The sequence below is a fragment of the Maylandia zebra genome, linkage group LG8, assembly GCF_041146795.1.
Source record: "Maylandia zebra isolate NMK-2024a linkage group LG8, Mzebra_GT3a, whole genome shotgun sequence".
Lineage (NCBI taxonomy): Eukaryota > Metazoa > Chordata > Actinopteri > Cichliformes > Cichlidae > Maylandia > Maylandia zebra.
Window position 1 is genome coordinate 26,161,988 of NC_135174.1, and position 22,661 is coordinate 26,184,648.

At 40.8% G+C, this 22,661-nt stretch overlaps 1 protein-coding gene across 1 annotated transcript in view; it reads left to right on the top strand.

The window, feature by feature from the left end:
- The window catches only part of tbkbp1 (TBK1 binding protein 1), a 77,671-nt gene extending 57,364 nt beyond the window's left edge, over nucleotides 1–20,307 (top strand). Inside the window, exons 9-10 of the mRNA XM_024803529.2 lie at nucleotides 10,686–11,473; nucleotides 14,977–20,307. Of these exons, the coding sequence (XP_024659297.1) occupies nucleotides 10,686–11,473; nucleotides 14,977–15,105 (917 nt within the window). The 3' untranslated portion in view covers nucleotides 15,106–20,307. The remainder of the gene's footprint in view (nucleotides 1–10,685; nucleotides 11,474–14,976) is intronic.
- The last annotated feature ends 2,354 nt before the right edge of the window (nucleotides 20,308–22,661 follow it).

The window sequence follows — 22,661 nt, forward strand, 5'->3', positions numbered from 1 at the left end:
GAGTGTTTAAGGGTGCTATTGTTATCACTGATGCATCAAAGTCAAAGTACAGTTTGCAGTTTACCACTATGGTAGTCGGTTCATGTAGAAATTTTTTTAGAAGAGCTGTCATGTAAGTTTTCCGTCAGCAAAAGTTACGTAGAAATGACATGTTTATAAATGATCCAGGAAGCAGACAGTAAATATAAAAAAGTACATTTACTGACATGAAACTACAATGAGATGGATGATAAAGTAGTATTTACGTTTAAATCCTAAAGTAAAGTTTTTAGCTATTTCATTGGAATAAATGTCCTTCGGTGTAGGTGCGCGTAAAAGCACAAATAATTGATATAAAAGTTTTATATAATCAGAGCTCTTAAACATTGAAACACCTAGCTAAAATCTATTTAAACACATCACGTGGACATTTTTGCTCGTTCCATTCATGTGCCAGAAAATAACTACTGGTTGTGATTTGTTGCAGCTGTTTTCTCATTAAAACAAGTAAAGATAGGAACTCACACAGACACGTTGTGGAGTAAAACCTAAAAGTGCTAAACGCTGGCAACACCTTTCTCTTCCTGTGCGCATATTCACACACATAGCTAATGTCTCGCAACTGTGCATCTACTACCTACCACAAACCAAAAAATACCACACAGACTGACAGTTTGTAAATGCTACAAACTGGAAAATAATGTTTAAAAAAAAAGCCTCAATGAATATGTGCACATTTTTACATAGCTAGCAGCGGGGAAAACACAGAAAACCCCAAGCTTCATCTGAGTTCTCCTTAAACCCGGGGCAACTCTCGCAAAGCTGGAAAAAGCGTCTTATATGCCACTTCTGTTTCATTAGTTGCAGGATTGTGCGAGGGATATGATTTCCTCCTGGATATCTGTAACGCAAACAAATATTTTTCATGAATTGTTAAAATATTCAGGGAGGTGGGAATTTCTCCTGGGTGTTGTATGAGTTAAGGAAAGTAGTCCCATTTGACTGTGTTTTTCTCATTCAAAGAGCGCCTGAGAGCACAAACGCCCCCTCCCTTTTTACACCTCAACCAATCAGCCATAAATGATGTTTCCTCTTTGAAATGGGAAGTGGAGCTGAAGTGGTGACTACAGGGCTGACTGACTCATCAGCATATCTTGTAATTACAGGAAATACTACAACTGTACTTGTGCAAATAAATCTTTTTTTATGAATATATAGGGGAACATAATGTGCATCTCTATTAAGTGACTATCATGTCATATCATCTGAAGAAAGGATTAGAGCCTTACAGAAATGTCATCTAATAAAATAATGGTATCATTGCCAAATAATGAGCTGTAATGAAAATGTTATCTTTATGTATAATTAAAGTGGCGAATCAGTTTCCTTTTCTTCACATTGCGCCGAAAAAATAGTGGAACAGAATCATATAAGTGACTGTTTGGGAACAAAAGCAGTTGTAAGTGTGTACTCTATTATTGCGCAAGGCTAAATGTGCATTGACACCTGAAGACTTGTGTTGGTTATTGTATTCACAAGAGCCACAAGAAACACACACCAGTGAGTGATACGTGTTGTCTCACAGCTGTTGTTCGTTTTAAAGGTGTTACATGAGGTTTGGGTCAGGGTTCTATGCACGCCACTTCAGGTCTTGCACAACAATGTGTACCCGGTGTCCAAAAAGAAACAGTTATTTTCATGTTTAAACAAAAACGGGGCTACCACCGTTCGCTAGCAAAAATGCTAGCAAACTACTGTTCGCACATGGTCTGAATGTTAGCTTGCAGACAGATTCAACACTACTAAAATATTTTTTGGATTGTCACCTCACTGACTTGTTGTGGATGTGTGTCTGTTTTGGGGTTTAAAAGTCGTAGCGAGGTCAGATGGCAAAGATCCTCGAGGTCGACACAGACACAAATAACCAGTCAAAATCTGTAATTTATGTCACCTTTTGCGCAATGTAGTTCTTTTACCAACCAGCAATCTGTTTAATAAATCCAAAAGCAGATCTAAGTATGAAATACAGCTCTGTGAAAGGCTTGAGTCACCCCTCATTTCTTTGGGCTTTACTCGGAAAATGGGACATGGATAAAGCGATTTACTGACACGTGCAAACATACATGGGAATATAGAACAGAAGGCAAAAGCTGAATTTGTACACTTTAGAGCAATTTTTGGTTTGACTAATGTAGCACTTGGTAAAGTGTAAAGCTAAAATATGTCCAAAACATTGCATAAATCTGTTGGTATTTGTGTTATTCAACTATATGTTTGGATTTTTGGCTGCTACATGTTTTTCCACCAGTAGGGGGCAGTCACGAAAAAAGAAAAAACTATGTTCGAAAAAGGGAAAGAAGAAGAGTGTATTTTTGGGCTCTGTATGTGAAAGCCACGGTTCTGAAGTACCCAAATAAACTCGGTTCTGCTGTTTACACCAAGTTGTCCTGGAGTGGTGTAACATTTTGGAGGTTCCACCGAGATAGTTTTTGGGACTACTTCACACAGAGGAACACAGTAAAGGAGCGTGACAGAGCAAAGGAGCTAATGCTAACGGATTGCGACAGTCTAGCTAATGCCACGGAAACTGTGTTTTCTCCGGTCGGATACACTGAGAGAGTTTTACTCGTCTTAGTTATCTTTCAAGCATGTCTGTGAACCGTGAAGATTTTTTGTTGGAATTGGAGCAGAAGTTATGTGGACTTTCTTTGGAAGAACTGCTCAGAGTATGTGAACTATGTAATATTACAGAAAAGGGCAGCAAAGAAATACAAAGCAAATCTCGCAGAGCTCTCGTTAAGCTTATTAGCCAGTTTTGTGAACGAGAAGAGCTTTTACAGCGAGAGGATGAAGGCATGCCGGTGCTTCTGGAGCTAAATGATGTGCTGGTTTTGCTGGTGGAGGCGCGGTCAGCGGCTGTCGGCGCAGGAGCGGTGGTCCGGTCTTCATCTTCAGACAGAGCGGAGATGACGGTGGAGGCTGTGCACGAGGAGCAACTGGCAGCGGCGCGGGCACCTCCGGAGCAGCGGACAGGGCCGATGACATCGCTAGAGCATCAGGCGGCTCAAGGGACATCAGCGGAGCAGCAGGTGGCCATGAGGACGTCGCTGGACGGCGAAACACAGCGCAAGGGGAGAGACTGTATTGGCAACAGCTGCTGTAATGTTTCATCAGGTGGATTCAGAAAAGACTTCAGGATAAGTGGACATGTGGGTGAGTCTACAGCTAAAGACACGCTGAGTTTCAGTAGCTTAGAGCACCAGATGGAAAGCGGCTTAAAAACGGGCTACTCTGAAGCTGAGATTGTGGAGGCTGTCATACGTGCCATCAGTCCTGGGTTAAAACTAAGGAGCTATTTGGAAGGGAAAGAAGATCTCACATTGACCAGCCTGAGACAAGTTCTAAAAGCCCATTATGCAGAAACGGATGCAACAGTACTGTACCAGCAATTAACCAAAGCTACACAGGGGGCAAATGAAACACCACTTGAGTTCCTGATTAGAGTGCTGGATTTGCGTCAAAAAATCCTTTTCGCATCTGAGCGCACCCAGTCTAGCCTAAAGTATAACAAAGAACTTGTTCAAAGTCAATGTTTTCAGTCCATTAGAACGGGTCTTCTAAATGACAATGTCAGAGCAGAAATGAGAGCATATTTGCAGGATGAAAACTGTAGCGATGAACTCTTATTAATGAAAATGCAAACAGCCCAGTACAATGAAAGCGAGAGAGCGTTAAAGGCAAAAGCCCACAGGTCATTTAGAACAGGACTAAATGTAGTTGAGCAGAATGTAGCGCTTACTGATCCCCGCACAAGCCAGCCTGACACAAAACCGGCTAAAACCCTCAAAGATAACTCCTTATTTGCAAAAATTGAGGAAAGTAACTCAGCAATTAGGGAACTCACAGGACAGGTAGCTTCACTAGTGCAAACTGTCCAACGAGATAGAAGTGGTGATGGTGGTAGACAAGTCAGGGCGTACAGAAAGGCAGCTCAGAGACCAAAAAGGCGATGCTCTGCATGTCAACAAGAAAACAGGGACTGTGACCATTGTTTCAAATGTGGCAGTGACTCTCACTGGGCAAAGGGATGTAAAGTAAGGGGAGCTCAGAAGCAGGAAAACTGGGCGGGGCTGTGACTGCGGGACAAGCCACAGCTTTACCACCAATGTCCCAATGTGATAACATTCCCAAGGCCCAAAGCTTATCCCTAGCATCACCAACTGACTCAGGAAATCCTAAAATTAGGAACCAACCCCCAAACGTGTTAAATTTAAGTACCAAAAAAAGAAAAGTAGCACAGCTCGTGGGCAGAAAGTGTCTAGTATGGTGTAGAATGAATAACTGCAAAACACAGGCACTGTGGGACACGGGAGCCCAAGTTTCAATAATGAGTGCATGCTGGAAATCAGACAATTTACCTCACTTAGAAGTTCACCCCATCAGCGATTTACTAAGTAAGGATGAACTTTTAGACTTGAGAGCTGTAAATGGATCTGAAGTCCCTTTCCAGGGTTGGGTAGAAGTTAGCCTTAGCCTTTGTGATTCGAGAGGAAAAGCTGTAGCTCAGAATGAGGTTCGGGTTCCAATCCTAGTAAGTCAGGATGTGATGCAAAAACCAATAATAGGGTTTAATGCTATTGAGGAACTGATAAAAAAAGACACTACTCAGTCCAGTGAAAGCTTGTCTTTACTCAGAAACTCTCTAAGAGTAGGATCAAGCAAAGCAGGAGCACTGTTGAACCTTATCCACACCACCAGTAGCGAGATAGTTACTTATCCTATCAGATCAGGACGCAAAGCTATTGTCGTACCGAGTGGACAAATGTACGGCGTTAGTTGTTCCATCAAAACAGACCTAAAGGTAAAAAGTGAAATGCTTTTTGAGCCAGATGAAAACTTGTCTTTAGATGAGGGTCTGAAATCTAACTGCCAGTTGCTGTCTATATCAGGCAGTACCCGCAAAGTCAATATCTATGTTACTAATGCTACCAAACATGACATTGTGCTGCCACCTAAAACCCTTCTAGGTAACATAGAGAGGGTAACACATAGTTATCCTGTAAATCTCAAAGAAGCTCAGATAGGCTCGATTGTAGAAAAAGACAATCAGAACCCACCTAGCTCAGCAGAAGAGCCTTGGGAACCACCTGTCAATTTGGGCCACCTTAACACAGAACAACAGGCAGTTGTCTTGGAAATGTTAAGGGAGGAGTCAGGCGCATTTGCTAAACACAAAGAGGAAGTTGGTTACATAAAAAATTTAAAAATGGATATCAAACTCACTGATCAGATTCCTGTAGCCAAATCCTATAATGCGGTCCCACGTGCTCTCTATGATGAAGTAAAAAGTCACATTCAGGACTTGTTAAAAAAAGACTTTATTCACAAATCAACCTCACCATATGCCTCTCCAATAGTGTGTGTGAGGAGGCGGGATGGAGGCCTGAGACTGTGTGTTGATTATAGGGGCCTCAATAAAAAGACCATTCCAGACAGACACCCTATTCCACGAATACAGGAAATCCTTGATGGACTTGGCGGCAATAGGTGGTTTAGTGTGCTTGACCAAGGCAAAGCGTACTATCAAGGTGAAATCAGCGAAGACTCAAAAAAATATACCGCCTTCACAACACCCTGGGGGCTGTATGAATGGAATAGAATCCCATTTGGACTCACCAATGCACCTGCAGCTTTCCAGCGGAGCATGGAGGAAAGTTTGGAAGGCTTGAGGGACAAAATATGCACTCCATATTTAGATGATGTTTTGGTGTACAGTCAAACATTTGAACAGCATATTGAAGATTTGAGATCAGTTCTCAAACGTCAGCGGGCTTGGGGAGTAAAACTAAGACCTGATAAATGTGACTTGTTTAAAAATGAGGTCCGCTATGTGGGCAAAATCATTTCAGCAGACGGCTACAAAATGGATGACCAAGAGGTACAAGCAGTACGAGCTTTGAAGGACAACCCACCAACAAACATTAAAGAGCTGAGAAAGCTTTTAGGATTTTTAGGATACTACCGAAGCTATGTACAAGATTTTTCAAGACATGCAAAGTGCCTATATGATTTACTCTCAGTTGACCACACCCAAACACCAGCGCGGTCAGCCAAGGCGGGGCATGCTGCACCCACCCAAAAAATCATATGGAGTGACAGCCACCAAAAAGCACTAGACTATTTGGTGGATGTTTTGACTAATCCACCTGTGATGGCTTATCCTAAGTTTGAGGAACCCTTCATTCTGCACATCGATGCTTCAGAAGAAGGCCTTGGTGCAGTTTTGTATCAGAGGCAGGACAGTAAATTAAGAGTCATTGGATATGGGTCAAGAACATTAACACAAGCTGAGAGGAACTACAGGTGGCACTCAGGGAAACTTGAGTTTTTGGCACTAAAATGGGCTGTGACTGAGCGCTTTAGAGACTATTTGTTCTATGCTCCCTCAGTGACAGTGTACAGTGATAACAACCCTTTAACCTATGTTTTAGGCACAGCTAAACTGAATGCAACAGGGCACAGATGGGTTTCCGAGCTGGCTGATTTTAACATAACACTGAAATACCGACCTGGAAAAAGTAACGTTGATGCAGACTTTTTGTCCAGAACACCTTCTAGTATGGATTCATACATGTCAGAATGTACTGAGCTGTGTTCGCCTGAAGTGTTAAGCGCAGTACTGAATGCCATTGAAACACAGGAAGACAAACAACTGGATTGGATATCAGCCATAACATGCAATCCAGAAGTAAACAAAATACTTACAGAAAATCTGCCAGATGTGAGGATCACAACGCAGGAGCTATTGCAAGCTCAAAAGCAGGACCCTGCCATAGCTTATGTTCTTAACTTAAAGAGTACTGGTGCGAGTCTTGACAAGACATCAGCGCTCAAAACCCCTACAGGAAAACAGCTACTACACGAGTGGAAAAAGCTGTTTATCTCAGATGACGGGTTGCTGATACGAAAGACTGTGACTTACACTCAGATTGTGATTCCGGAATCACACAAAGAACTGGTGTACAAACACCTTCACTGCGAAATGGGTCACTTGGGGGTGGACCGTGTGATGAATTTGGCAAGGAGTAGGTTTTATTGGCCGAATATGTACAAAGATATTGAGTTTTTCATCACACAGGTGTGCAAATGTAATATTCAGAAAAAACCTACAGTTCAGTGTAGGGCCCCCATGTGTCACGTGCCGGCTACTGCACCCTTTGAAATGGTTTCAATAGACTATGTCCATCTCGAAAAGAGCAGGGGAGGGTATGAGTATATTTTAGTGTTACAGGACAACTTCACCAAGTTTGCTCAAGCCTACCCTACACGCAACAAATCTGGCAAAACAGCAGCAGACAAAATTTTTAATGACTTTTCCTTGAAATTTGGTTTTCCTGGTAAATTACATCACGATCAAGGCAGAGAATTTGAAAACCATTTATTCAAACAGCTGCAGAAGTACACAGGAATAGCCAATTCAAAGACCACACCCTACCATCCACAGGGGAACCCAGTGGAAAGGTTTAATCGCACCTTGCTGTCAATGCTCCGGACCCTGGATGAGGAAAAGAAAGGAAACTGGAGTGACTATGTAAACAAAGTTGTGCATGCCTATAATTGCACAACTAGTGACTCGACAGGGTACTCGCCCTTTTATTTACTCTTTGGTAGACATCCACGTCTCCCTATTGATGTAATTTTTGGACTGAGTGAGACGAACAAATGCAAATCATATGAGGATTATGCTCACAAATGGCAACAACAAATGAAAGAAGCATATGACATTGCATCCAGAAACATTAAAAAGACTCTGGCAAGAGGGAAATCACATTATGACCTGAAGAGACAAAGTGCTGTACTCTCACCTGGGGACAGGGTACTTGTCAGGAACATGTCAGAGAGGGGAGGCCCGGGAAAGTTACGCTCCTATTGGGAGGATCAAGTTCACATAGTGATCTCTCAAAAGGGGGAAAACAGCCCTGTTTATGAGGTTAAGCCGGAGCGTGGTGCTGGGCGAGGCCGTATCCTCCACCGCAACATGTTAATGCCCTGTAATGCATTACCGCTTCCCACAATAACAAGAACTGAACGAAGCCACACTACACAGACACAAAAACAAAGAGACCTACAAGACGCATCGAACCATATAGAGAGCTCAGATGATGAAGAACAGTATTGGTCTCAGAGAGTGAGGCACCACCACTGTCAGCCTCAAGGGGATTTAATGGTGTCTGCACCTGCTACTGAACTGGACCAGGACCTTCAGCGAAAGAGCACGGAGCTTAGAGTGGATGCTGAAGAGTTTCAAGTAGAAATGGTGAATGGACAAGGTAACGCTGAACATGACACCTCAGCATCATCAGACACTGTTGCTTCGCCAGGTCAGCCCAGTGAAATGAACCCAGAACTGTCGGAACCGCAGCCGAGAAGATCTCAGAGGGAGAGATGTCCACGGAAAATATTGACTTATGATGCGTTTGGCCAACCAGTTCAAAGAGCAATTGGTCACAGTGTTAACCCATTGTATGCCAGTGCAGCAGCACCGCCATTCTATGACCAGTTTGGAGTACCTTGGGCAGCTCTACAGATGCCTTACTATGCAGCTTATGTGCCAGTTAGTTATTATTGAACTGTGAAAGAGTTTTTTTTGAATTTAAATGATGTTACTTTTCAAAAATGTATGGGGACTTACAAGGCCTTACCAATATGGTGACACAAGTATTTGATACTTTTGGGATGGTAGCGTAAGACATTGGATCGTTATGTTTGATGAGGTTAATTGTGATTAAATGGTTACTATCTAAGTTGATAAGCTCCGGAGCACGTGATAAAGTGATAGTAATGTCTTAGAGGGTAATAATTGTATGTGGACTGTTGGAAACAACTCAGCATTGTTATAAGCCGATGCTTATCTGGTAAGAGAGTAACATGTGATTCTGTCACCTGAGGTCCAATAGTGCATCATGAAAGTGATCTTAAAGCACTGCTAAATCCTATTCCGACTTACGCCATCTCTACGTTGTCACAAGGAAAAGAGAAGTATAGTTGTTTATTTTTGTTTCTTATTGTCATGTTTCCTCAATGTTGGGACAACATTTATTTAGCAGGGGAGGAATGTAGCACTTGGTAAAGTGTAAAGCTAAAATATGTCCAAAACATTGCATAAATCTGTTGGTATTTGTGTTATTCAACTATATGTTTGGATTTTTGGCTGCTACATGTTTTTCCACCAGTAGGGGGCAGTCACGAAAAAAGAAAAAACTATGTTCGAAAAAGGGAAAGAAGAAGAGTGTATTTTTGGGCTCTGTATGTGAAAGCCACGGTTCTGAAGTACCCAAATAAACTCGGTTCTGCTGTTTACACCAAGTTGTCCTGGAGTGGTGTAACACTAACTTTATTCCTCAACACAGCATGAACTATTGGTTTCTTAATATTTCTTGAAGTATTCTTCAGGAATAGTTCTCCAGGCTTCTCAAAGGAATCCCAAAGATGGTTTTTTGGATGTTGGCTACTTTTTGTTTCATCCTTTGTCAGGGTGCTTTAATAATGTCGAAGTCTGGGGAGATCAATCAATGACTGATAGTGTTTCATTGTATGTTTTTCTATTTAGGTATGCTTTAGTGTGTTTGGGATTGCCATACTTAATGCATGTTGGATCAAAATACCTTTCTGCATTCATAATTTCATTACATAATCAAATGTGAAAACATCTCCAACACCACTGACTGAAATGCAGCCATAAAACTGTGGTTTACAGCTGGCTGTAGATGCTCACTATAGTACCTATTCCGTGATCTCTGTTTTCAGATGCTTTTAATCTGCTTCAGGTAATTTTTTTTAAGGACACACGACACACCATGCCAGGATATGCCTGGCTTGTAGTTAATATCTCTTTGAGAATCACCTTGCTGGTGCAAAATTAGAATTTTATGTCTGTCAAACTGTGTTACCTTTGGCCTTTTTGGAGATTTTTACTTTGTTAGAAGTAACAAAGTGCCTAAAGATTAAAAAAATTACAAATTGATTCTAAGTTGTTTGTCACATGTAGACACAACAATGGTTCGTGCTGTGAGTTTGGTGCCTTTTATATGCTTAACCGATTCATAGATCAGAGCTAAAACATTAAACCAAAATAAAGAAAGAAAACATTCCTCTGAAAATGGACAGAGAAAGGACTGGACTAACAGTGAGTGCAGAAAGCAGCCAATTTCCAAACTTTCAGAAAGCCCGGACAACATGGTCTGGCTCCTTGGAAGCAAAATAAAAAGAAAGTAGAGGTGGTTTAAGACTTTTGCACAGTGCTGTATGAAAAACAAAACATGAAAACTGTTTGAGTGTTTATTCCTACATGCCAGACATGAAGTAATCTGACAGCAGACTTGCAAGAAGCACTGGTTGAAAATAAATATATAGTGTGTACTGCAAAGTACAACTGAGCTCTGTGTATTGATTTGTGTTTTGTCCTGTATAAGTAACAGCATAAGTAGAGCTAATGTGTTTCCCATCATGCCTTCTGTGTGAACAGTTTTGGAGCTTCATGAGATAAAACACTATTCATTTCTTTCTTTGTGCACCGGTTGAACAGGCCTTAAAAGAATGTTGCTGAAGTATGTTTTAACTCTTGTCCATAGTGTGTAATGAATTATAGCATGTTGCTAAGATGCATGCAAATCTTGATTGGGTTTTTTTCCTTTTTGTTTCCTCAGTTCAGCTTCACTCTCCCATACACCACCAGCGCCACTCTCCAGTATCGCAGCGCCACTCGCCCATTCCACAGCGCCATTCTCCAGTCCCGCCTCCGCCGCACCACTCTCCTATTCAGCAGCGACGCTCTCCGGTGCTGCAGCGCCTCTCCCCGGACATGCACCGCCGCTCACCCCTGCTGGACGTGAACAATGGACCAGCCTCTTACTCCTGCCGACCACCCAGCCAGCACCTACGAGCCAGCTTTCAGGGTCGTCGTAGTTACTCAGAGGTTGCCGATCCCTCAGCTTACCAGTGCCCGCCCCGCTTCTCTCTGGACCCAGTTTCCACCCTGCCGAAACCTCGGCCCTACGTTGAGAGCTACGCAAAACAGCAGTCCCAACACATAGGTTCTCCCCACAGTAGACTGCAGCACAGAGGGTCCCCATCTCCCCATCAAGGTGGCGGAGGGGGAGACGGAGGCCATGACGAGAGCTCCATGCGCCACTCCAGAGAGATGCCATTTCCACTGTCAGAGGTGGCCCACCTTCACTTTGAGCCCCCTCCTCCTTCCACACCAGCCCCTCAACCACCACAATCCTCAGAGGATGAGGAAGAGTGGACCTGTCCGCATCCCATCAGCCCTCCGAGGACACTGGGCGTGCTCTCTGCTGCAGTGCCCAGCGGTGTCATGAGGGGCCCAGCGTCCTGCTCAGCCTTTCCCGTCCCTCAGAGGTCTAACACCCTCACCTGTCACCCGCAGCCAGGGTACATGTCAGCAGAGCATGCTCAGTCCTGGCCTTCAATCAATGTGAGTTTAAATAAAGTTTATTACATATATGTAAACCATAAACATTCAACCTGATGCATGTTTGCGTTACTTTAAAAACATTAACTAGCACTCGGTGTCAATTTTATCAGTGCTGCAGTTGTTGCAGACCCATTTTTAAAATTTCCACTAAGGGTAGCTTGCTCATACTTAATCATCTTAAAGTCCGTGCCATAGTTCCTTTAAATGAACATTTTAAAAAATATTGAGAAATACATTTCTCAGCTTTCTTGTGAGAGACTAGAAGTTTGATACCAATCTTATGACTTTGCATTTAATACAGAGATGGAGTTAAGATGTGCTTAGACAAACTTAGCAAAAAGGGGGAAACAGCTTACCCAGGCATGTGTGAAGTTAAACCACATGCCTAAAAACAATCCTTCAGATATGAAAATGTACATATTTTAATTATTTAACCTACACAGAAAAAAAACAAATGCACAAATCCATATTAGGATATAATAAAAAGTCATCTAATCCTTACCAGGTAAACTTGGATGAACAGTAACACATGCTATATTACACCATGTCATTATTTATCTAAAGGAAGTGGAGGCATGATGATTTAGACTTGACCTGGGCAACCTGCAGTCATGTCCTCTCCATGCTTGAGTACTCTAGATAAAAGGCCAATTGTTCAACAGTTGAAGTTTAGCTAAAATTGGATCATGCAAAAGAACAATCACAGCAGCAAACCAACAAAGGAATGGGTGAAAAAGAAAAAAATAGTGTTGCAGTGGTCGAGCCAAAATTAACTGAATTGAAATGCTGTGGACCTTAACACACAGAATGACCTTAACATGAACTTAAGACCTGCAAGACCTTAACAGAGCTGTGCATAAATAAATACTCAAAAGACTCAGTTAACTGAATCATTGTTCTTTATAAAAGTGGGGGAAAGCCCTCTGAAAATATGAAGTCATGCATAAAATAATAAGGTTTCAGGTTATACTTGGTTTGTCATATACTTCTTACATAGTTTTTCTTGAATGAATAATAACATGGAGTAATGTCACATACTGATGTTCTTCTGAAATTATTATTTAAATAATTTTAGTACCAGATTATTTTTTTATTGTTGTCCTGATAATTAGTAACTGAGCTGGTCTGCTGTTTATTCTACTTGCACTCTCAAAGCACTTTGTTACACTGTAACAGCAACTCCAGGTTCAGTACCTTGCCAGAGGATATTTTGGCATGCAGACTGGAGCAGCAAGGGATTGAACCACCAACCTTCCACTTAGTGGATGTCCCGCTCTACCCTTGAGCAACAGCCACTGAATAAATGAAACAATTTCCTCTAATATTTTCCAGGTTAGAAAGATTATTCACCAAAACAGACCAAAACAAACTGTGTTCATGTGTTGTTGGCAGAACAAGTCCTAACAACAGTTATGTCACATTTGTGTTAGAGAAGAAAGACACCCTACATTTTGGTTAATTGACATTCAATTAGACGTGTTGGTGACTGTATTTAATTTATGATAGCACAAGTCTGCTTATTTCCCCCTCTGTCCACATTTTAAGATAAACTGACTATACCGAGGCGTATTTGTGGTGTTTATAAAGCCACAAAGTCCTCAGATGGAGAAGGCTGAAGAGAATAGATGAGTCAGTGAAAAGTCAGACTTTTACACATGAAGCCGCAGTTCTTTTCCGATTTCCTACTGACAATCTTGGTTTTCTTTAACCATGATGATGCACGTTCCTTAACCTTTAAAGGGAATCCACTGATTTCCCCCCCCCGACTACAGAGTGTTTACAGTTCCACGTTTGTATTATTGCATTTTCAGTGGGACAAAAATATAAAAAATTACCTCAAACTATGTCACATGAGTCAGTGTTGGCTAGGTGTGAAGATGAAACTACTTCCTTTTTGAGGGTAAAGGACAAAGAGTACGCTCTATCTAAAGTATAGATGTAACCAGTGTAACGTCACTCATTGTTTTATGAAATCCAGTTCTAAGTCATCATGAGTAAACTGTGGATCTGACTAAACAGCACTTGAAACCAGCAACGGAGACCATAACTTATAGGTTGTTTTTCATAGACTTCTATGAAATCACACTTCTTATTTGAAAAAAAAATATCACAGGAGTCACCCCCTGCTGGACATAAAAAGGACTACACTTCCACATTTGCAAGTATTTGCCTGTTTTTCGACATCCATCTTCTCGACAGTTTATGGGATGTTGGCTACAGAAGCTCCTTTTAACGTAGCTCACCTAAACTGTGGCTCATCACTGGATTGCAGTGGGTTCACTGGGTACTTTTGACAAGCAGAGAGAGAATGGGCTTAGAAACACACCACATATGATCTGAAAGCTCTAAATATAAAGGGGAGCTCTTATGCTAATATTTTTAATTCTTGGACTCTACTAGTGTAGCATGACTCACAATTTTACAAAAAATCTCATACCAGCTTTGGTGTAGTCACTCAGTTCATCCACTTCCTGAAACAAGCTGTTGTAACTGCCTTCCCCTGCCCTTTCAGGCAAGCTTGCACAGCAGGTAGGTGGAACTATTGTGCTCGCAGCCTGAGCTAAGGATATCCCTTCTCTTCAAAATCATAATCAGCCAATAATAGCACTGAGAGCAGACTAAAGTCTGAGCTTTAGGCGTATTAGGATTAATTGTAAATCTGCTGGCCTCATTATTTGAAATATAATATCAGTATTCACTGCTGTAGCAGTGTATATATACAGTCCCAGGTACTACAGCCTCAGATGAGCAACTGTGTCATTATTTATTTCTACATACAAAAGTAGTATGTTGAAAACTAAGTACACGCTTACTGTTTCCATATTACAAAGAATTAAGAGGCTAATCAAGTAATCAAATACAGGTATTTAATTGATCGTTAGCAAGTCATACAGCAGCTTTAACGTCAAGCAATCGGTCTGTGTATGACTTTTTCAGTTTCTCACATCATTGTGGAGGAATTTTGGTCCCCAGTGAATTCTTTATTATGTGGTAATATGCAAAACCTTAGTACTGAAAGAGGGCGTACTTCAGTACTTTCTTTTTCGTATGAGTGCATCAGAGAAAAAACTCATAGCAGGTCCTCTTTAGTGTTAAATCATGAGGATCACGATGTACTTAAGCAACAAAATCAACAAAAAAAGAAAATTGAAGCTGGTACTGATGTTAAGTCGCCCTTATTAAGAAAGCAAATACACATATTTCTCACAATTGTGAACTATTTTTTCTAATATATTAAATCCACCTGGGTTTACTACAAGTTTGTCTCTTTTTAAAAACCTTTTGTGTAAGCCTGAATTGATCGCTTACCCTGCAATGATGAAACTGTGAATCTGCCTCCCACAGACTTACTAATACTATCCTGTGAAGTGAGTACGCTGAGGACTGCATGTGATTTGACCTGATAGTGACTACGTGTCCGTGTGCGTGTGTGTGTGTGTGTGTGTGTGTGTGTGTGTGTGTGTGTGTGTGTGTGTGTGTGTGTGTGTGTGTGTGTTTTGCAGCTCTGGATGGAGACCGAAGAGAGTGACATGAGGAGCTGCCCTCTCTGCCAGCTGATATTCCCGGTCGGTTACCCTGACGATGCCCTCATCAAGCACATCGACTCCCACCTGGAGAATAGCAAGATATGATTGTCATGGCAACCAGCCCGCGCACATCTGCGCTCTCTTCTTATAGATTATGTAAGAGATTAGCAGACCTGGCTAGAGAGGAAGTCAAATGTACACAAACAAGCCATCCATTTAGGGTGTGAACCAGTTAGCTGCTGTATGTGTGACGCTATAGGTAGAGATGCAAAGTGGCGCAGAGGTTTATTTTATTTTGGAGGAATTTAAAAATAAGTCTACATGCAGAGTCCCTTACTGATTGCCCTTAAGACAGATCTGCCTGTATAATCACTGGCTCTGGTTGCTGCTATTTGTTTAAAAGTCTTGTTGTGCAGTGTTCAGGCAATTTAGGGTATTGTGTTGTCTTTTTTTAAATTATTATTATTATTCTTTTTTCTTTTTCCGCTAAAGTGTGGATTTGATTTAGCAAAGTAAATTGTGAGAGGCACACTGGCAGGTTCAGGGGCTCTGCATGCCAAAATGTTTGTCCAGCAGTAAAAGTTCAGGGAGCTATGGTGCAACTATTCTCACCACTTAGCTTTAAATATTCCTGCTTGGAAATTTTCTATCTCGCACAGACACACACATATACACACAGACGCGCACTGCAGTTTTTTTTACAGAGGACCCTGCGCAGTAAGTGCCAAGGACAATGCCCTGGTAGAAGCTGGTCTAATGAGATGATCAGAGGGCCATACGAAAGCATGCGGGGAAAGTTGTTTTAAGTTTCTGACACCGAAGGAAGGAAATGCCAGTTTCACTTCTCTGAAACAAGGAAGTATGGCAGTTAAGAAAGTATAAAACATTCCAGTCTTTCATTTCATCTGCTGAGAAAAAAACTGACAAACTGGAGAACATGAATCAGAAAGGATGTCTGAGTGAGCCAGAAAGCTCCAAATTTTGTGTTTTGATATTGCCCTGCAGGGCGGGGCACCGATGAAGGTACTTTAAGAGGAGGGAAATTTTAGTCAGTATATACCTTTTATGCTTGCAGCCTGTTCAAATCGTATATTAGCCCTTTCAGTTAGCATAGTCTATACAATGTATCAGTTTTCAGTCCCTATATATATTTTCAATATGTAATTTACTATTTATATTGTCTATCTGTAAGGCAAAAAATATGAAGTTATATTTTTGCAAATGTCAACGCACCACATGTCTCATGCTGGTGAAAAAGAATCTTTCCCATGTGCTTACATGCTGCTACATACAGCAGACTCAAAGCTCAAAATCCCACCGAATGGGATACTTTCTGTACAAAGAATATCAACTGGGATTCTTCTCAGTCTTCCTCGAGATCTGACCTTCGTAAAAGATTGATGTCACGACTGCCCAGACCGCCCAACAAAAAACTAAAACACACAGCTGGTTGCATGAGATCAAGACATCTGACCTGCTTTGAAGAAAAAGTGGCAGGCTTTTTAGTGTACTATTTTTACTGTCTCAGAGATCTGACATCAAAAACACCATCGCCAATCAGCAAAGTTATCTCTCCAGGGTTTAAGCAAAGACGAGACTCTTCTTTTGATACATGTGTTTAATTTTTACCACAAGGGAACTCAAGATCTCTTTGTGGGACCTGAACTTTTTGAACACAAAAAGTGAAAACAAAAACAAAAAAACACAGTTACACTGATGTCAGCTAATCCGAGGCTTTCAGTTACATGTGCAGTTTCTAACGTTTGGGGATGTCCCTACAAAGCCAACCATGCATCTCAACCGGTTTGAAGTTACTGAAGAGAGGAACGCAGCAGATTAGAGCACACAGGGCAGTGACTGTGACCGCAGGATGATGATGGACGTGTACCATAATGTGACGCACTCTTGAGCAAATCACTGAATCACTGCAAACTCTGGATGCTTTGAGTTTCCTGTGAATGTTTAGAGGAAAGAGTTTTCCAAATGGATCAAAGAAGTACCAGTTTAAAGGATGACTCTGGTTTATTACCACCTGCCTCTTAATTTATCAGGTTTTAACATTTATTATTGGTTCTGATGACCCTGCAATCATCTGCTTCACTGCTGAAAATTCAAAAAATCTTACTAATCAATCAAGCTCTCTCAGTTTTCTCAATAATTTGAACACTGGCATTTTTTAAATGTTGCATGCAATAAGCTGACTTCAATTGATTACTGAAATTTATTTTTAAAACGTTAGCGAAGGACTCAAAAGTAAAGTTCTTAGGCATTAGCAAGCTAGTTAACTTATTAGCATACCACCAGGTTTAAATTTTAACAGATGTGTTTGCACTGCTGAGTTCTGCAAAGTTCATATTCTAACTGAAGAGGTTAAATCAAAGGTACTTGCTGGTAGTCACTCGGTGAAATTGGTTGCAAAACGGTATATAAGGCGCTACACCAAAAGCCTCCTCGTGATTGTCTTGGAGTGCAGGAGATTGCCGTCTTCGTCTACTTTGGATGGAAGACACAGACTTGTCTGTAAAGCTTTGCCAACTACTTGGTAATTGGTAGCAGAACTGAAAACTGCAATGCAAAACAGAGAATCAGGCTGTTTGCCTTCAAAGTAAAATTTGCGTCATTTGAAACGTGTCGGTTTCAGTGGTAAAGTACAGCTTTTACTTTGAAGGCAAACGTTCTCCGTTTCTGTTTTGTGTCGCACTTTTTCAAGTTTCGTTACTGCTAAGTGGTTAGTTAGAGAAGTTGGCATCCTCCAGTGACCACAGCAGTATATTAGTGACCAAAGCAATCACAGGGAGGTTTTTGTTGAAAAACCCTCTTTGTGATCGACTTCCACTGACAACAGCAAGCAACGTCCTGCATACACTCGCTAATCGATCTGGGGATGTAAATGTTTTAGTTAGTGACTCTAATCTGCCGGTCACTGTGCTGATAAACGTCTTCAGCACTGTAAAATTAGAAATTTGATCCAAAACAATCACATCTTTCAAATCCAAATGAAGTGGATCTGGTGCCTAAGCCTCACCAACAAGCCAGCAAACCTTAAAAACTGCACCAGATGAGACTCAAACACATCTACCAGCACACCTTACTTTTGCATCGGGTGACTCATGATGCTTTTTTTTGCTGTTTTAAAGTGGAAATTATAACTCAGAAAAAGTCACCATCCACTGCTACAGACTTAAAATGCTTAAGTGTTTTAAATGTAGTGCTGAAGATTTTTATTTATTGATTATTATTATTATTGGCATTGCAAGAGAGCAGAGCAAGGTTAGAAAGTCATTATGATAACAGTCACTCAGCATTATCACACCTTTTTCAAAATGTATTTAAATAAAGAAAGCATGCATATAGTACACATCTGGAATCTCCAACGAGCGGCAACACAAGCTGTCGTCTGAGCTCATCTTGATTGTCTAAAAGCTTGTCGTAAACAGGAATCTATTACACTTTAACCTTACCTTCCATTTGACGTGAGTGTGTTACAAGCTGTGGTTCTGTAACTTTGTTACTTTTGAATTTTCTTGATCTAAAACTGAATGTAAAAAAAACCTGTCTGATTTACTTTAAATGCTCTGTGTTGTTGTGTCGTTTGCATGAGGTGTTAACAGGGGTCTTTCAGCGACGAGGTCATTGTCATCTTGTAGTTCAAATGCATTCCATGGATGATTCATTTTCTTTCTTTTCTTTTTAAAATAGGAGCAAGGTGGGGGGGAGAAGAGAGCTCTATTTAACACCTCTGCTAACCAATTTCCTGGGGGAAAACCTAAAAACTATTAAGAATTTCACAAGAAAATGGTCAGGTTCAGAGAAGTTCAAAATGAGTGCATGTAGCAGATTTCCTTAAGTCTTGCATAAAATTGATGACAGCTTGTGTTTCCTGCCCAGTCTGATTCTTAAGAACCGGGAGGTGATTACAAACTTATTGATGCTAAAAAAGAACTGAATTAAAATAAACCAGAATTGTCCTTTAAAACTGCATCCTGAGGTTTACAGTAACTTCAGAGCAGTTCTTGACCATTAAATCGAAGAGGGCTTTCATGGCTCCAGAGTATTCTATATACTGTCTGTACAGTTTGTAACTATATCACTCTGTGTACAATATTTAAAGCTGTGTATAGACAGAATTTTTGCAAGTGTGTAATACTAATGAAACATGTACTCTATTACTCAACAACTTCAAATTGGAGTGTCTGTAAATCAGTATATACACATAATCCTAATCAACACCACACTAAATATGAATTATATGTGAGTTACATGCCAGTACTACCCTACAACTTTACTCACTACTTACTTTTACTCACTAAGTAGCGGTACTTTCTATATTCAAGTGATATCCAAAAACACGGTTGCAGCTTTCAGAGAAAAACCTGTGTTTGTCTTAAAGTTTCGGTCCTTACAGAAACTTTTTGACACATTTTTTTCCGACTTGACTGATAATTCAGCAACGGCACAAGAATCAAAACATGCACAGCTGTTTGTCTTTGTGGAGGAAGATGATGCGACGTTGCATCATAAAGTATTTGTGCAGCAGTAGAAAACTGCAAACCAGTACAGTAGTACATGATAAACTTTAATGTAAAGGGGACCTATTATGCTTATCCTTTTTTTTATGGGATAGTGGATGTTCATCTTTAAACGTGACCAAAGTTTCAAATAATGAGGTCTGTGTAGGTACAAGAAATCCCTTCGAGCCGAAAGCTCAGGCATTTCAGCAAGGCACCTTTAGTTTTTGAGGGGCAGCCAATCAACAGAAAGCTGCTTTAAAGTGTGCAGGACAGGATGTAATGGCATCGTTTCAGATAGAAGTCCAGTATAAAGTGAATTTTAATGAAGGGTCAATCATGCAATGTTACTCCAGTAGAGTCCAAAATAGCATAATATGTCCCCTTTTAGTTAAAACATGATTAAATCACTAAGATGTGTACTTTTTCTTACGACTGAGGACCTATGTTGGCTCAGAACCAAAGAAAATAATTTCCTGTCGTTTCAAAAACTGAGGGTTTGCTTGGCAGGTAGTTCATGTCATGTATGGGAAGATGCTGCACTGTGGTTCATGCTGTCTTGTGCTCAACCACAAACGTTTTGGCCAGCAGCAGCGGTGCAGAATGATCACACCCTGCATGAGTTCACAATGCGATGCACACGGATGTTCACACAACAACACATTCGCGCGTGTACGAGCCGCCCCGAGGCCCACCGAGTGAAGTTTAGGATCGCTGGTTCAGGGTTTTAAATGTTTAATTTCTGGTTTTTGTTTCCACCAGCTGCCATGGTTTAAAAAGTCAACGTCAAAAGCTAAAATCATAGCGCTTTCTTCTTATTTCTCGTGTTTTAACAGCAAACTGGCTCCTTTGGTTTACTCAGGAGACTAACAAAGACAGACAAAAAGATCAGCTTTGCCAGCATTAAAGATTAAATAGATTTCTTTGTCATGAAATTTCAGTCTAAATTTCTTTCAGATTTACTCAGGAGACACATAGCTAGGTCCAGCAAAGAGCTGCAGCTGAAATCAAGTCAGTTTTCTGTTCTCGTGTAGCTCCACTTGCCCATGAGTAACTATGTGAGTCAGGCTGTCTAAATGCGAAACCTTCATTGCACATGGAGACCTCGGCACTAATGAACTCTCCGCAACACTAATGAGAACTAATATTTATGTGTTTAAGTAATGTGTGGTGGAGCAACACTGCTGGCATTCAACAAGTTTAATGAACACAAAGAAAACAACCACAGAGCCACACAAAGAGACCGCTTTTCTTTCTCCATCTCAATCTCTCTGTTTGTAAATATTCCACTAAATAAACTGAAACTTGCACTGAAATGAAGTGTGATCGTGCTTCTTTATGCTCGCACCGTGATGTCATTTCCTCAGCTCCATTTCACATCCTGTTTTCGTTGACCAGTATTAATTTTAGAGCTCCAGTTGCACATTGGAGCTACAGGTGTTGTGAAGATAAACTGCATGTTTTTCTGCGATACAGAAAAACCTTCAGAGGTGCAAATACTGCTCTGGAATTTAAAACTATGATAAAATAACTGTTTTCTGTGTAAAAAGCAGTTAAAATGTAGACACAAAAGTGTAAATTATGGCTTTACATAAGAATGCAGCTAAACTAGAATAGAAATTAGTATTTAAAGCTTTAATTTCTTGCAATAGAACACAGATTTCCAACAAGTATGTAAAAGGAAGCATGAATATTTGTTTTAGAATAACGCAAACCTACTGAGCATGAAAGACCGCGTTCACCTCTTGGTGCATGTTGTGCCCGTGATGCACGCTGTAATGATTTTATATCCTTGAAACATGCAAAAGGTGCATAAACACAAACATAAGCTGTGCTGTTGTTGTGCTTGACGAGTCCTTGAGAGCAGAAATTATGCTGTTAGTTTCAGTCAGCAGAGAAGCTGTTTTTGCTACAGAGTGAGCCGAGATCATTGCGAAAATACATCGCACCTTCATCACCGTGTAAGACCTCTCTGATGTTGTGGGTACGACACGCTGCAGAGGATCAACTTAAAAAGAAATACACTGACAGAGACCTCAAACAGTTCTGTCTCTTAATGTGATGACAGCTGATAAATTGTGTTTGCTATGAGTCACTGAGATACATCTAATCGTTCTTAATTATATGTTTTAAAAGAGGATGAAGTTGAAGCAACTGATGTGTTAGAAAACATCACAAAATATACATGTCCAGTCATGTAACTACAGCCTTTATAAATATTTAGGCAAATATTTTTATGTTACGGGTTTAATGTTACGGGAGGGAGGCTGAGAGCTATTTACTGATAACTGATGTCAGTTTTTCACAAATGCCAGAACAGAATTTTGTTAAGGAAACCATGAATACGTTTTTATTAACCCAGAAAATCAGTAGCAGCGACTTTTCAAGAGTTTATCTGCACGTCAGGCGTCATTACTTTAAAACAGATCAATCTGTTTACTGGAAGCGCTTCTGACGCAGAAAACGTCGACGCTTTTAAGATATGAAAACACTGGAGGTCGTTTTGTTTACTTTAAATCATAGCCTCCATCCTTCAGCCGCCAGCTCTCTTACCAAGTTTGTTTCCTACGTCTTTTGCTCTGCGCCGCTAACCTCAATGCTTAGACTACCTCAGGAAAAAGAAAAATGCACCCACCCATCCGGGCCACAAAACCACAAACTCTGTTAAACTCTGAGAAGCTATATATGCAGCAGGCCTGCAGAGAGAAGTAACAGAGAAAAACCACACGAACTTTGTCAATAAGCGATGAAAAGCTGCGCTTTCTGTTCACTGATAAAAAACACAACAACTTCTCTTTGTACTTAGACGCTCTCAAACAAGAGCACACCTCAAGATAGTTTAAATACACACCGACATGCACGCATGCCTCTCATAGATCTATACATATACGCATTATAGAGAGAGACACATGATTCTTAGAAGCCTTTTCTTTTTCAATACTTTGCTGAATTTGGCTTTAGGTAAAGAGGTTAACTGTGCTGAAGCTGCTGGACCTGTGAGCAGGGTTAGACCTGAAACTCAAATTGCACTTTGACCCCATCTTCCTAACAGGGTTATATGAAAAAGAAAATGATTCAGTAGCAATAAATGAAGGCTTTGTTGGTAGTTTGATAGCTTGCGATGATCTCATACTGGCAGCTTAGGTATCCAGC